The sequence below is a fragment of the Carassius gibelio genome, chromosome B13 (assembly GCF_023724105.1).
Source record: "Carassius gibelio isolate Cgi1373 ecotype wild population from Czech Republic chromosome B13, carGib1.2-hapl.c, whole genome shotgun sequence".
Classification (NCBI taxonomy): Eukaryota; Metazoa; Chordata; class Actinopteri; order Cypriniformes; family Cyprinidae; genus Carassius; species Carassius gibelio.
In genome coordinates, this window is record NC_068408.1 from 6,320,673 (window position 1) to 6,335,327 (window position 14,655).

The 14,655-nt window shown below is 38.4% G+C and overlaps 2 protein-coding genes across 2 annotated transcripts; one reads left to right on the forward strand and one right to left on the reverse strand.

The window, feature by feature from the left end:
- The first annotated feature begins 587 nt into the window (after window positions 1–587).
- nanp (N-acetylneuraminic acid phosphatase) lies at window positions 588–2,155 on the forward strand. The gene is made up of 2 exons (XM_052572646.1): window positions 588–753; window positions 1,153–2,155. Exons 1-2 carry the CDS (start codon window positions 652–654, stop codon window positions 1,789–1,791), a joined length of 741 nt encoding a protein of 246 aa, XP_052428606.1. The 5' UTR covers window positions 588–651; the 3' UTR covers window positions 1,792–2,155.
- A 176-nt stretch (window positions 2,156–2,331) lies between these two features.
- Window positions 2,332–14,645, reverse strand: polr1b (RNA polymerase I subunit B). Its single transcript, XM_052572631.1, has 15 exons — window positions 14,423–14,645; window positions 14,132–14,299; window positions 13,219–13,365; window positions 13,018–13,150; window positions 12,797–12,933; window positions 11,911–12,134; window positions 9,918–10,089; window positions 9,339–9,507; window positions 8,977–9,258; window positions 5,924–6,057; window positions 5,626–5,796; window positions 4,835–4,991; window positions 4,551–4,747; window positions 4,218–4,468; window positions 2,332–3,531 (listed from the first exon to the last, which is right to left on the reverse strand). Exons 1-15 carry the CDS (start codon window positions 14,594–14,596, stop codon window positions 2,649–2,651), a joined length of 3,399 nt encoding a protein of 1,132 aa, XP_052428591.1. The 5' UTR covers window positions 14,597–14,645; the 3' UTR covers window positions 2,332–2,648.
- Between the last annotated feature and the right edge of the window lie 10 nt (window positions 14,646–14,655).

Sequence of the window (14,655 nt, forward strand, 5' to 3'; positions counted from 1 at the left end):
ACAGTTTCTCAAAGACCAGCACATTTAATCTGATAAGAACCTGAAAAATGTCATGTTTATTGAGAGCAAAGCATAGGAGTTAAGAGTTTCACGTAACCTCGATTCATAGCTGCCAGCTCGCACGTATTCCTGCATTCAGCTGCTGCTCAGATCGTCTTGATTACTGTGTGGTGTGCTGCATTGCTGTGGTACTGCTAGAAAGATCTGTAAAATGTTAATATAACATGCTTAAGCTTCTGTTGCAAAATGCAGCTTTTAAAAATACATTTCACAAATACAATTGCCATTTTAATATTAATAGTTTTTAATAAATCAGGCTAATGCATATTGATCACATGAGATTACCAACATAGATAGATAGATAATATTACTACAGGACTAATAAGAATAAGATTTTTTTTTCAGTGAAATATTTTATTTGATCATTTTACAGTTACTTGGTCAAAAATGAAGAAATTGGAAGTTTTAGACTGGTCTAGCAATCTCGGCATGTAAAAACTTCATGTCATGTACAAACCTGTCATAAATCCCCGTGCTTTTCCTCGGGAACTACATCTCCCAGAATGCAATGTGTCGTTGCGTCACAACACCTGCCTGACGTCAGTAGCCGGAGTTCTGCGTGTCCGGATGTGTTGTTAATATCGTACGTGGATGTGGAATATGATGGAAAGTCGAGGAGTTTCATCGATTATATTTGACTTGGATAACACGCTGGTCGATACAGCCGGCGCAGGACGAATTGCCATTGAGAAGGTTACGTTAAATAAATAAGAAAAACGCTTAAACGAACATTTAAAATAACTGTTGACATTACCGTGGTATTACTATAGTTTCGGCGGCACGTATGATATTGTCTGACAAACTTTGAAGCATATATGGAAATACCAATGTATTACCATGATTTTGAACACATGCCATGGTATTATTGGACATAAAGAATGTATAAAAGTACCTTAATATTACCATGGTTTTTCAACACACATAATGAAAATGTAATTGTGTTCTTTGTAATACTCTTAAATCAAAGTGCCATGATATTGCCATGTTTTTTAACACATACACTGGTAATACTATAACATTGTTCTCCAAAAATATTTGGAGATATTTTTTGAATCCAACCTGATGTAGATCTACACTGTGTTCTTTCTTTAGGTGTGTGAGCTGCTGAACTCAATGCATGTACAGGAAAGCCACATCAAAGACATCTGTCATCGCTTTTTGCGAAAGCTTCTCCGCGAATCGTTCGACCCGTCAGAAGGAAAAACAATAGATGATGTGAGGATCCATCACTGGTATGAAGCCCTACAGGAGACGCAGGGCACCGATCCTGATCCGGCTCTGGCCAATAGCTGCTACGACACATGGAAGAACACACGATTACAGGTGTTGACTCTTACTCCTGAGGTTCGATCCCTCCTGGAGGAACTGCGGAAGAACTACAAACTGCTTCTGCTCACCAACGGCGATACTCAGACGCAGTGGGAGAAGATCGAAGCGGTGAGATGTGAGGGCCTCTTTAGTTTGGTGGTGGTCGGAGGAGATCATCCTGAGCAGAAACCTGCGCTCTCAATCTTTACTCACTGCTTCGAGTCTGCGGGAGTCCGGCCGAAGGATTGCATCATGGTGGGAGATTCTCTCAGCACAGACATCCAGGGAGGCATTAATTCAAGAGTGCGGGCCACCGTGTGGATAAACAGAGACTGTAAATCTCTCCCACAGGGCTCTGTGACTCCAGACTACACTGTTCCTAGTGTACTGAATCTGAACGATGTTCTACTTGAACTGAGTTGATGTTTACCTAAACTTGTCCTCTCTTACAGTGGCCACATAACCAGCCAAATGACAATCTGAATGTTCGACTACTAAATATTCTTTCTCCTAAGTGGATGTCTAATTTGATCAATAGACTAACTACAAAACATCATGTAACGGTGATTATGCAAATGCCCTTTTTAATTCAGTTTTAAGTTTATTGAACAGGACATTAGCTATACAGCTCTGTTCAAGGAACATTAAACTGTATTGCATGCCTCTTATGTTCATATTATAAATGCATTATTAAAATACCAAATTACTGGAATTGCTCAAGCGAAATGTTACTAGAAATTTTAATATTTGCCAATACTTTAAAAATCATTTAAATTGTGGAATGAATTATGAATTAATCATGGGTGATGTATGTCTTTGCGTATTTTCATGATTGCGTGAAATTTATATATATATATATATATATATATATATATATATATATATATATATATATATAAAGCTTGCATATTTAATTTCTTTGGTACCTTAAAAGGTTGGTCAAAAAAACAAATAAAACTAAAATTAAGATGTCATGTATTCATCCCGTTTCTGTTTATTGATCTTTATGTGCAAAGAAAAAAAAAAAAGGTTGGCATCAATTGGAAATTCATCATTCACTATATAGTATTTTTAGTAATTATGAGCAAGTAAATTATGACTCGAGTTCCTATACATGTTCTTGACAAGTTTAAACAGTCCACATGAATCCTGTGATTGATAGAAAACGGTGGCACTGCTCACCAGTCCATTGTTTAATGATACGAATGAGATCTAAACACTCAAGATGATATGCTCAGGCACTTGGTTTTCCATCTATGCTAAGAAAGATATAAAGAATTTTACTTGACGTCTAATTTGATTTTGATGTTCATTGCCGCAAGCTCTGCTACGAAGTATCTAAACACATAAGGAACGGACACAGTCTCAATAGAGTCGCTCTTGTTGCACAGCAAGCAGATGGTTTTCCGATGGCGTGTATTTGACCAATAAGGAGGAGGCTTTTCCAGAAGCGGTGACAGCAGGCTACCGCAGTCCATGCAAACCTGTGCCACAGAACGATCGGAGCAATTAAACAGCCGGTCGTGGAGCAGGAACGATGTCCCGTGAGCCAGCAGAGCGTCTCGTTCCATCTCTCCGAACCGGATTCCTCCCTGAACGTTCCTCCCTCCCAGCGGCTGATTGGTCACTTTATCTCTCGCTCCCGTAGTTCTGACCTGGAATTTGTCGGAGACCATGTGACGCAGGCGCTGGTAGTAAACCACCCCGATGAAGATGTCCGCCTCGAGCTCCAAGCCGCTGATGCCAGAGTAGAGGCGCTCCGTGCCGTAGTAGTTGTATCCTGCTGCTTTCAGCATTTCGCCGAAGTGCTCGAGCGCAGAACTCTCCTCAGAGAACTTGAATGGGGTGGCGTCGTGACACAGGCCGTGGAGGGCTGCGGATTTTCCAGCCATGCTCTCGATGAGCATCCCGATGGTCATTCTGGAGGGGAAGCCGTGCGGGTTGAACAGGATGTCCGGACACATGCCGCTCTCGGTGAAGGGCATGTCCTCCGCAGGCCACAGGCGGCTCAGGATTCCCTTCTGACCGTGTCTGCTGGCGAACTTGTCTCCGATGGTGGGGTTTCTGGGAATACGGGCTGTGATGCAAACACGTTTGAAGCGGCCAGTGCCGGTGTCATTGCTGCACACCTTGATGTTGTCCACCACACAGCTCTCCTGATACCTGCGGAAAAACAGAGCTTCAGAAATCAAGAAAATCTACACCACTAAACGTAAAAATAATAAATCCCGTTTTAAGTAGACTGAAGCTTTGTACATTGACTTGTTAACTGGTGACAATTGCATTTACAATTAGAATACTTCATATTTTTGAATGAAAAATTTTATAATGGAGTAAAAAAAATAAAATAAAGCGCTTAAAATGTGCTCAGTACTTTGCCAAATTAAGTGTTAATCTTGTTTTTTATTACAGTATTTTCAAGAACAAAATTAGAACAGTACGAATCAATCTCAAGACACACATTGTTAATGCACTCCTTTATGAGCAACTAAAACAGAATTGTACAACAATAGTTTACTATAATGCATTTAAATAAATGTCTAACTAAAATGTTTCTTTTTCGTCACACATAGGTAGTGTTATTATTTAACTAAAACTATTAAAACTGAATTTTTTGTTTAAAAAAAAAAACAGTTTTGTAAATAACAGAATTACATAAAATTAGATAATTAAGCTTCCTATTAAAAAGTAGAAATAATAAAATGAAAATAAATAATTTTAAGAAAAAAAGTCAGAATTCTAAGAAAAAATTACCTTGTTGTATTTTTATTTAGTGGGTGAAACACGCTTCCATAAATAAAAGCCAATTAAACATTATTTTCTATATTACTTTATTGTTAATGTCTTACTTGAAGAAGGTCACATAGCTCTGGCCGGTATTGAGATTGATGTAGCTGTAGTAAGGGTCTCCATACTTCAGCGTGGAGCCAATAAACGGCAATCCGTCTGCATCCAGCTTGTCCATTACTTTGGGGTCACCTGGCTTCACCCCAAACACGATGCTGTCTTCACCTTTGACCTTTTCGGACAGGTCTATGAGCTCAGTCTTATAAACTGAACCATGAGCAAAGCCACGCTCCCATGAAGACTTATTGACAATCTGATAAAAAAAGAAAACACTAAACAAAAACATACGCAAAAGAATGTTTTGGAGCAAGCATAATCATGGAAGTTATGCTTACCATAGCGTCTTCCATATCGTAGCCAGTGTAAGAAATGACAGCCACTATCGCGTTTGTGCCAATAGGGTAATTATCAATGTCGTAGTGATCGTACATCGCAGGTCTGACCAGAGGACTCTGAGGGGTCTGCAGACGGTACAGTTTATTGTCTGAACGTTCCTGGTATGAATGCAGCGGGAAGCCCATAGTCTGTTTACCTATGACAGGATGATGTCTTAATTGACATGTCTTGATAGAATTCATTAAGACACATCAGAAAAGGATGAAGGACATGGTGTTCTTACTCATCTGGCACTGGTACATGTTCCTGGGGCTCTGATTGTGATCAGAAAACGGGATGAATTCTGCCACCACACTCAACATGCTGTGAGGAAACAGCTCTTGATGTGTTGTCACTCCCTGCTCCAGCTCTTCCTCGAAGATGCCCACGTTCAGATACACCTGAACACAAAGAAACATCCAAGGGATGCAGAAAACTAAATGCAAAACTGTACTTAAAGGCTTTCATGACAAAAGATATATATAATCCCATGAATCAATGTGAAATGAACAAAAAAACAAAAAATAGAACAATTTGAAAGATGTTGAAAGATATATTTTTTGTTTAATGCATTTAGGTAGTTTGAAAGTGTAGGACTTATGCAATTTGCAGTGCATGATGGGAGTGAGTGTGTGCTAAAGACTTTTGGCAAGATTTGCTCATTTTGATTCTCTGATTGATGAATATCTTTGCAGAATCATGGGTAAAGAAGTTTTTCCACCAGGAATTCTGCTGCCAAACTATTTTTAATAAAATAATGCAGACTGATGGCTTTATCAAAAGCACTGATTAACAACCTGCTGTCTCACAGTATGTCTGGCTTTACAGATTTATAGGTTCCCATATGGACAAATTTTTAGCACATAAGAATCTGAAGCCGAGTTTAAAAGCTCCAGTAAAATATAAAACAGTCAGAAGTGATCAAAGAGAGTATATGGGAATTTTTATTATCTTCTGCAGAAGTCTGTCATGCCAACTGCTTTGTTCTACTGATTAACTGGGGTAACTGGAGTTAGAAAAACTTTCACAAATCACCTGTTCAAAGGTGCCAATAAGCTCCTGTTTGCCCAGGCCGAGGTTCCGGACGGGCCGCACCATGCGACAGGGTGTCGTGAACAGATAGAGGCCTGGGTACAAGCTGGCTTTACCCGTCTGAGGAACCAAAACGATCTCAGTCCAGGGCGGAATCTTCTTCTCTCCCAGCACCTGCAGGTGACACAAATGTTCAGATTTATATTATATATTATAATTATTATATCAGAACTATCAGCATAACTTTGAGGTTGATCAAGGATAATTAAACTACAGAAAAAAAAATATATATATTACCCACCTTAAATCTGCGAAGAGATTCGATGACTGATGGTGCCACTTCTTTTTCCACCCAGCCAATCATGGCTCCGTCCAGTATGACAGGATAACAGTCTGAATACGGCTGACCGGGGCTCCCGTCTGCCGCAGTTACACCTGGTGATGGAGGAAAACAGTTTTAATAGTAAACATACAATTAATAGGTAGGACTGCAGAATTAGGGTCATGGTTTAAAATTCTTTAAATTTCATTTAAAGCTAAAAGTATTTAAGAGTGATTATTATTATTATTTTTTAATAGTACAACTGCAAGATTACAATACCAATATAAATAGCCGTCTTAATTTATTACATTTTTAAACATTACTTCATCAAACTTATTTCAGAGAACTGCAGGAGGCCTTAAAGCTTCTGTTTTGTTGCCAAAAGCCGGTTTATAAGTTCCTCTCATTACATGTTTAGGAAGAAGGTTGCCATATTTTACATTGCCAAATGTACACACACACACACATACATACATACATATATATATATACATATATATATATATATATATATATATATATATATATATATATATATATATATATTAGGGATGTCAAATTTCGATTATTTCCATGATCGATCGTCGTTTAAATTAACGATCAATTAATCGATTAATCGTTAACCATAATACTGCAAAATGCGTCTATTGCAGGCACGCAGTCAGCGGTATGACAGGATGTGCAAAAGCCACACACACACACACACACACACAAAACGCTTTCTCACTTGAATTAAAGAGGTTTTAGTCTGAATAAAATGCTAGTAGCAGGATTATAAAATGAATAGATGCGATTATGATCATTTGATAAAATGAAGAGAGCGCGCCATACTTTTGAGGTCATTTTACTTTGTTGACAGTTTCCAATCCCGCACGGAGAACGCTGAACGCGCATCTTTAAATGGTTTTGTGGTGCTCGTTGTTGTGTTTTAAAGCACAATTGCAATGTTTTCAACTGACATTATTGTATAAAATTATCCGAAATGTGGAGCGCGTGTGACTGCGCTGCACATTAAGTGAACTACATCGGCGCTGCTGCACCAAAACACAGTTGCTCACATTAATTTGATCCTGCTGGATTCTGTCCTAGAAAATGTCCGATTTTTAAAAATCCGGCATACAGCGCATTAGATCGTGACAGTGCATGCGTGCAGACGAGGATGAGCGAGCGCGGCTTTGGCTATTTGGAGGTTATTGCTCATGTCTCATTCGGCACAAATCGAAATGTTTCCATATTCGCAATGTATTTGAATGTTAAACTATTATTTATAATGTAAACTAGGCTTGTACTTAACACGCATTCGCATATAGACGGAAAAGATGATCCTCTTCATATGAACAAAAACGTCCTTGGAACAGCAGAGAGGACCGGTATACTACGGTCTATTTAAACTGACCAGTGTAACCTTTTAATGTTTAGTTGACATTTTATTTTGATAATGAACAGACTGCGATGTAAGTTTGAATCGCTAGAATACGTGTGCAGCAGGCTCCGGGGCGATCGAAACAGCTGAGACATTAAATATATATATATATTTTCCGCAGAAGTGTTTACTTTCATTTGTGCACACTCACAATAAAAACAGAAGATTTGTGCTCTTGTAAAATAAAGCAAACAAACAGAATGCGTTGTCATCCTTTTTTTTTTTTTTTTTTTTGTGAACTTATGGAGCGCCCACACTTCTGTTTTAAATCCGTTAATCTTAATTAGCCTATTTAAGTCGGATATATTTCGCTTTGCCTATTTAAAAAAAAAAAAAAAAAAAACATGAAAACAAATTGTTATTTTTATGTTGGGCCTATTACTTAGTAGGCTATAAATTTTCCTTAAAGCATCCCATTTTGTCCCAGGGCTTAGAACCTGTGCCCTAGTCAGGTCCATGCAGAAACTTGTGAACGATGCTCGGCGTCACCGTTTAGTGACAGCAGTGAATGCTCCAGGAATCTGTCGGTCACAGCGCCTATTAATCGCTGTTTTGAATCCAGCAATTAGCTATTTATTTAGAAATGATAAGATCTGATTATGACAAGTGTGGTATAAAAGCTTTGTTTATTAGAGGAATAATAGGTTAACTGGAAAATGTTAGCTCGCGACCATGCTTTTGGACCCCATAGTCTTCATTTACGCGGCTTTGTTCTGGTTTGCCGGTTGGTCACGAATTTCCACAAATTCAGTATATTTAGGCATCGTTTCTTTTCCTAAATCTTCATAGTCTAACCCTCTAATTTCCCATGTTTATTTTATTATCTTTCGCTTTTAATAACTGTTTTCGCATCTCTTACTGTGGTAAACATGGGAAGGGAAATTAAAGATTTCATGAATTAAGAATTCGTTCGATTTATTAATTTGTTCCCTTATTTCACTTAAATCATGGGTTATTTAGGGAACAAAATTAATGAAACATGGACAATTGCCACATTAATAATTCGTAGGAATGAATTAACAAGTTGTAGGAATGAATAGACTACCTGTCCTGTCACTGTGTCCCGCAGCCCTGCAAAGCGCACGATATAAAACAGTTATCTGATGAAATGATTAGTAACTACATTTCTATTGCATTTAATGTTGGAGAACTTTTATGTTGTTTCTATTTTAATGTACTTTAAAGTTTAAATCACATTAAAAGCTTAATTTGTACATTGTGAATGAATGATGATGCTTTTATATATCGTCACCGTCACTCACAGCCGCTCGCACGTGTTGAGTGCGCATGAGCCGCACGCAGCCCAACATTGAATCGGTTAACCGACCATCGATAGCCTTAATCGATTGCATCTCTTATCGACAATTAATCGATCATCGATTAATCGTTGACATCCCTAATATATATATATATATATATATATATATATATATATATATATATATATATATATATATATTTTTTTTTTACATTACAGTTTGTACAGTTCATATTGTGCTTATGGATTCATTTGGATTTGTCATGCAGCCTTAATTATAAGCATTTTACAATTACTGGATTAAACTGATGGTCTTGTTTAAAAATTAAATATCTTGAATATGTTGTTTACCCAGAGAGCAGAGCAGGGCAGGCAGAGTTGTTGTGGGGTACATCGGGGCCACAATCTCGCAGTGGGCTGTCAGGTGGTTCATAAGGCCGCACGGTTCTCCGTCCGGTGTATGAACGGGGCACAGGAAACCCCAGGACTCGGGCAGCAGCTTCCTCACAGATGTGGTCCTCATCTTAGCGAAGGCGGCTCCTCTGTGCACGCAGCGGAAATGAGACAGGTAACGGATGAAGTTCAGCTTATCTGCCACGACACACAGTCCGGTGTCCTGCAGCATGCCCAGACCTGAGGTTAAAAAGACAAATGTTATATTATGAATGCACTTCAGCTCTGCGACTCTATTAGCTGTAATGCCAGTGTCATACCGGTCTTAGACTGGAGGTTTCCTGTGGCTAACAGATACTCAAAGGCTCTGGTGAGATCTGTTCCCGTGTTGAAGAGTTTGGTCATACTATCTGCAGTCAGTCCTCCCAGTCTCTGACTTCTCTTGTCCAATGACAGTTTTACCGATACCAACCAGCCTGCCATTTTCTCCTAAAGAGCATTCAGAACAGCTTTGGAAAATCATTGCACACAAAAAAAGCCATCTTGAAGCAGCAAATGGTTTTATCTATTCTACATTATGTACTTGCAGCAGTCTATACACCCACGACACAGAATTTGGGGGTTGGTACTATTTTTAAGTCAGGATTTATTTTTGCTCAAAATTTGTAGTAGAGACGCTAATAAATGAAAAAAAAAAAAAAAAAAAAACCATTTCATTTTCATAACAGAAATAAATTACATTTTAAAATGTACAAAAAATAAATTAATGCAGGACTGGTGAGCATAAACCCCCCCCCCCCCCCCCCACCTCAAAATTTGGAATAGGTGTATATGAAAATAAGTATTGACACGTTTGCGCTTGACACACACAGATGAACAAATAATAACACTGATCTTACTTTTAGGAACATGAGGTAGAGCTGGCCTGGTGTCAGAACCTCTTGGAACATCAGACTGTCCGGGTTTTCCTCCATACACTCCTGCTTGGCAAAGCCGAAGAGCTTCCGTGTCATCAGACACAACATGTAGAACTTCTCCACATCTGACTTCAGGTGAATACACAGACATTCACTGCAAACAGATCAAAGAAAAGAGTCAAATAATTTTAGATTGTTTTTATATAAATAATGATGATCATCAAATATTACTTTTTTGGCATATTTCAAAGATTTACCTCCAACACATCTCTCTCTCTCTCTATATCTATATCTATATCTATATATATATATATATATATATATATATATATATATATATATATATATATATATATATATATATATATACACACACACACACACAGGTCCTTCTCAAAAAATTAGCATATTGTGAAAAAGTTCATTATTTTCCATAATGTAATGATAAAAATTAAACTTTCATATATTTTAGATTCATTGCACACCAACTGAAATATTTAAAGGTCTTTTATTGTTTTAATACTGATGATTTTGGCATACAGCTCATGAAAACCCAAAATTCCTATCTCAAAAAATTAGCATATCATGAAAAGGTTCTCTAAACGAGCTATTAACCTAATCATCTGAATCAACTAATTAACTCTAAACACCTGCAAATGATTCCTGAGGCTTTTAAAAACTCCCAGCCTGGTTCATTACTCAAAACTGCAATCGTGGGTAAGACTGCAGACCTGACTGCTGTCCAGAAGGCCATCATTGACACCCTCAAGCGAGAGGGTAAGACACAGTAAGAAATTTCTGAACGAATAGCCTGTTCCCAGAGTGCTGTATCAAGGCACCTCAGTGGGAAGTCTGTGGGAAGGAAAAATGTGGGGCAAAAAACACTGCACAATGGGAAGAGGTGACCGGACCCTGAGGAAGATTGTGGAGAAGGACCGATTCCAGACCTTGGGGGACCTGCGAAGCAGTGGACTGAGTCTGGAGTAGAAACATACCGTGCACAGGTGTGTGCAGGAAATGGGCTACAGAGAAGCAGCACTGGACTGTTGCTCAGTGATCCAAAGTACTTTTTTCGGATGAAAGCAAATTTTGCATGTCATTCGGAAATCAAGGTGCCAGAGTCTGGAGGAAGACTGGGGAGAAGGAAATGCCAAAATACCTGAAGTCCAGTGTCAAGTACCCACAGTCAGTGATGGTCTGGGGTGCCATGTCAGCTGCTGGTGTTGGTCCACTGTGTTTTATCAAGGGCAGGGTCAATGCAGCTAGTTATCAGGAGATTTTGGAGCACTTCATGCTTCCATCTGCTGAAAAGCTTTATGGAGATGAAGATTTAGTTTTTCAGCACGACCTGACACTTGCTCACAGTGCCAAAACCACTGGTAAATGGTTTACTGACCATGGTATTACTGTGCTCAATTGGCCTGCCAACTCTCCTGACCTGAACCCCATAGAGAATCTGTGGGATATTGTGAAGAGAAAGTTGAGAGACACAAGACCCAACACTCACGATGAGCTTAAGGCTGCTATTGAAGCATCCTGGGCCTCCATAACACCTCAGCAGTGCCACAGGCTGATTGCCTCCATGCCACGCCGCATTGAAGCAGTCATTTCTGCAAAAGGATTTCCGACCAAGTATTGAGTGCATAACTGAACATAATTATTTGAAGGTTGACTTTTTTTTGTATTAAAAACACTTTTCTTTTATTGGTCGGATGAAATATGCTATTTTTTTGAGATAGGAATTTTGGGTTTTCATGAGCTGTATGCCAAAATCATCAGTATTAAAACAATAAAAGACCTGAAATATTTCAGTTGGTGTGCAATGAATCTAAAATATATGAAAGTTTAATTTTTATCATTACATTATGGAAAATAATAAACTTTTTTACAATATGCAAATTTTTTTAGAAGGACCTGTGTATATATATATATATATATATATATTGAATCATGATCAGTAACACCTTGTACTTACTCTAACAGGAAGTGAGCACACTGCTCATGAGTGAACCAGTCTGGGAGGTTGAGTTTGACCCGGAAACGCTCGCCCAGGTAATTAAGCACCTTGGCTTTAGTCATGCAGCCCTGCTCCATGACCATACGCAGCATTTCTGAGACACAGCTTTTGTAGAAGGAGTTTTCCTCTCGACCTTTAATCAGCTCCTGGTAGATCTGGTAATCGGAGAAGTCCACTAGAGCCTTGGCAGAAGAAAGACATTTTAATATGAAACATTACATTTAGAAGTAATTATGCACCAGTGCCTAAATATTTATTTATTCATTCGCTTTTTAACACCATGCCAGCATCAAAGCTATTTTTATGGTGATTTCTGAATTATACAGGGTACACTATTAACAAAAGGTTATAAAAAGACATTTCAGATGTACACTAGACAAAAACTGCCTAAATATTACACTGCTCTCAGAAAACCTTCATTCTGATTGGTCAGTCGAGGTGGTTACTTTTTTGTATAATGACTGCTAAACTGTCCTTGATTCCATGCCACCTACTTCTAACATAATAAAAATAGAAAAAAAACTAATCAATTCATCATGATCATAAATTTATTTTGGAAGGTTGCAGTGTAATAAACAGTATTATTAATCAGAACTAAAACTTAAGATTTTTAATCAATTAAAAAAAATATATAATTCAGTAATCAAAATAAAATTAGAATCTGAACAAACAGGTAAATACAAACATTTACTTATATAACTAAAAAAGGAAGCCAATTAAAATATTAATACTAAAATATTATATAAATAATACTTAAGTAACACAGGATAATGTACAGTCAGCTGGCCACTATCACAAAAGAAACACCTGCAGAAGCTTATGAGAGAAAAGAACTTCCTTTTACCTTCAGTGCAAAGCCCAAGGGAAGAAAGAACAGCTCCTTTCGGTAAATGAAATTCACCATCACCGTACCATTGTCCAGGTAGTGAAGATTCATATTAATGGCTGTGTGTTCGCCTCTTACACAGCGCATTGAAATAGCTGCACACAGTTAACGCCCAAGTCAATATGTATATTTATTAAATCATATTGATTTATTCAGTGTGGAAGAGATGCAGCACTCACCGTACTGAGTGTAGCCCTGTCCTCTGCTCTTAAACTTTGGTCTTGACACTGCGATGGGATAGTTCCTCCTCGGCATGATCAGAAGACGAATCACCTTCTCTATGCCATTAACGATGAAATAGCCCCCCATTTCCTACAAGTAAAGCAAGATTAAGTGTCATTTTATCCAGGAGAAAACCATATGATAGTTGTGTGTTTTACCTCAGCTTCTTCGTGATGCTCGATGAGTTCTTTGGGTGAGAGACCATGAAGGTTGCAGAGTTTTGATTTGACCATGATCGGCACATTACCCAGAGACTGTTTGATAATTCCTTTGGGAATGCCATTAATAGACCAACTCACGTCTGCCTGTGAAAAACATACAGACACACTAACGTTGGTATATGTGGTTTATAGGGACTCTCCATAGGCGTAATGGTTTTTATTCTGTACAAACTGTATTATCTATTGCCCTACCCCAACACTACACCTAAACCTACCCCTCACGGGAAAATTCTTGCATTTTTGGATTTTCAAAAAAACTAATTCTGAATGATTTATAAGCCTTTTGAATTACACTGAAAAGGTCCTCATAAACCACCACCTCATTGTAATACCTATGTCATAACCATGTCATTATACACATCTGTGTCCTCATTAACCACATAAACATGCTCTCTCTCACACACACACAAGCACAAAAAACACAGATGTTGTTAGCTGGCTCTGTTTTAGGAATCAGACTGGATATCAAGAAGTGATTGAACACAATTTAAATATTACATATCTTTTTAAAAACTATTTATGTTTAACCACTAAGTTACTATGATTACTTAATATGGTTTCAACGTTTAATAGCTTGAACAATAGATTTGTTACCAGTGTTATATAACAAATAAAAAGCTTGCAAAATCTACAGCACTATATGATTGATGCAAGTGAAATATTCAATAAATTCTTATATAATTTCACATGAACACGTGTGTATATTTGCATGCATCACATGCATTTATGAATGTGAAATACACAAATATGGATTTGGTAAATATTTGTGTGGACCTGTTTTTACTACATGCTTGTGCGCAAACGCACGCACGAACTTACTTATATTTAATGGCTTAATGGTCAGACTTACCACTAGCTTTCCTCTGTAAGTACAGCGCCTGCCTCTGCATTCAGCAGGGAAGACCCGCAGGTCACTGCTGATTCCTCCTTTAGAGACCGCTGGAGTGTGAATGATGGCCTCCACGAACGACAGACTGATCCTGTCTCCCTTGTACATGAACTCCACAGGAGGAATGGCCTGAAAACAGAGATATTTTACTTGTTTATTGGGCAGCACTTGCACTTGCAATGCATTTGTCAAGTGTATGCAGAGAACTGACACGGGTATATAAACACGTGTGTTTGTGTGTGTGCACCTCACCTCCACAACCCGACATAATCCATCAGTAACTGCCTGGTCGAATGATTCAATGTGCGCCTTCACCAGCTCCTGCACGGGCACGCGCTGCTTTTCCTTCGGGACACCGAACCCTGCCTCTGTCAAATGTTTTAAACTCGGTTCGGACTTTAAATTGCACCACTTGTTAAGATCCATGCTGCTGGGCACACACGTGTGTGTTTGTCAACGTGATCTCGGAAGTAGCGCAAGACTTC

Bases quoted from the DNA above. Each gene is read 5' to 3' on its own strand.
- nanp (XM_052572646.1), top strand. From the start codon at position 652: ATGTGGAATATGATGGAAAGTCGAGGAGTTTCATCGATTATATTTGAC. The intron at 754-1,152 runs GTTACGTTAAAT...TTCTTTCTTTAG, and splicing joins GACGAATTGCCATTGAGAAG to GTGTGTGAGCTGCTGAACTC.
- polr1b (XM_052572631.1), bottom strand. From the start codon at position 14,596: ATGGATCTTAACAAGTGGTGCAATTTAAAGTCCGAACCGAGTTTAAAA. The intron at 12,934-13,017 runs GTGAGTGCTGCA...AACTGTGTGCAG, and splicing joins ACAGGGCTACACTCAGTACG to CTATTTCAATGCGCTGTGTA. The intron at 4,748-4,834 runs GTAAGAACACCA...ATCCTGTCATAG, and splicing joins CATGTACCAGTGCCAGATGA to GTAAACAGACTATGGGCTTC.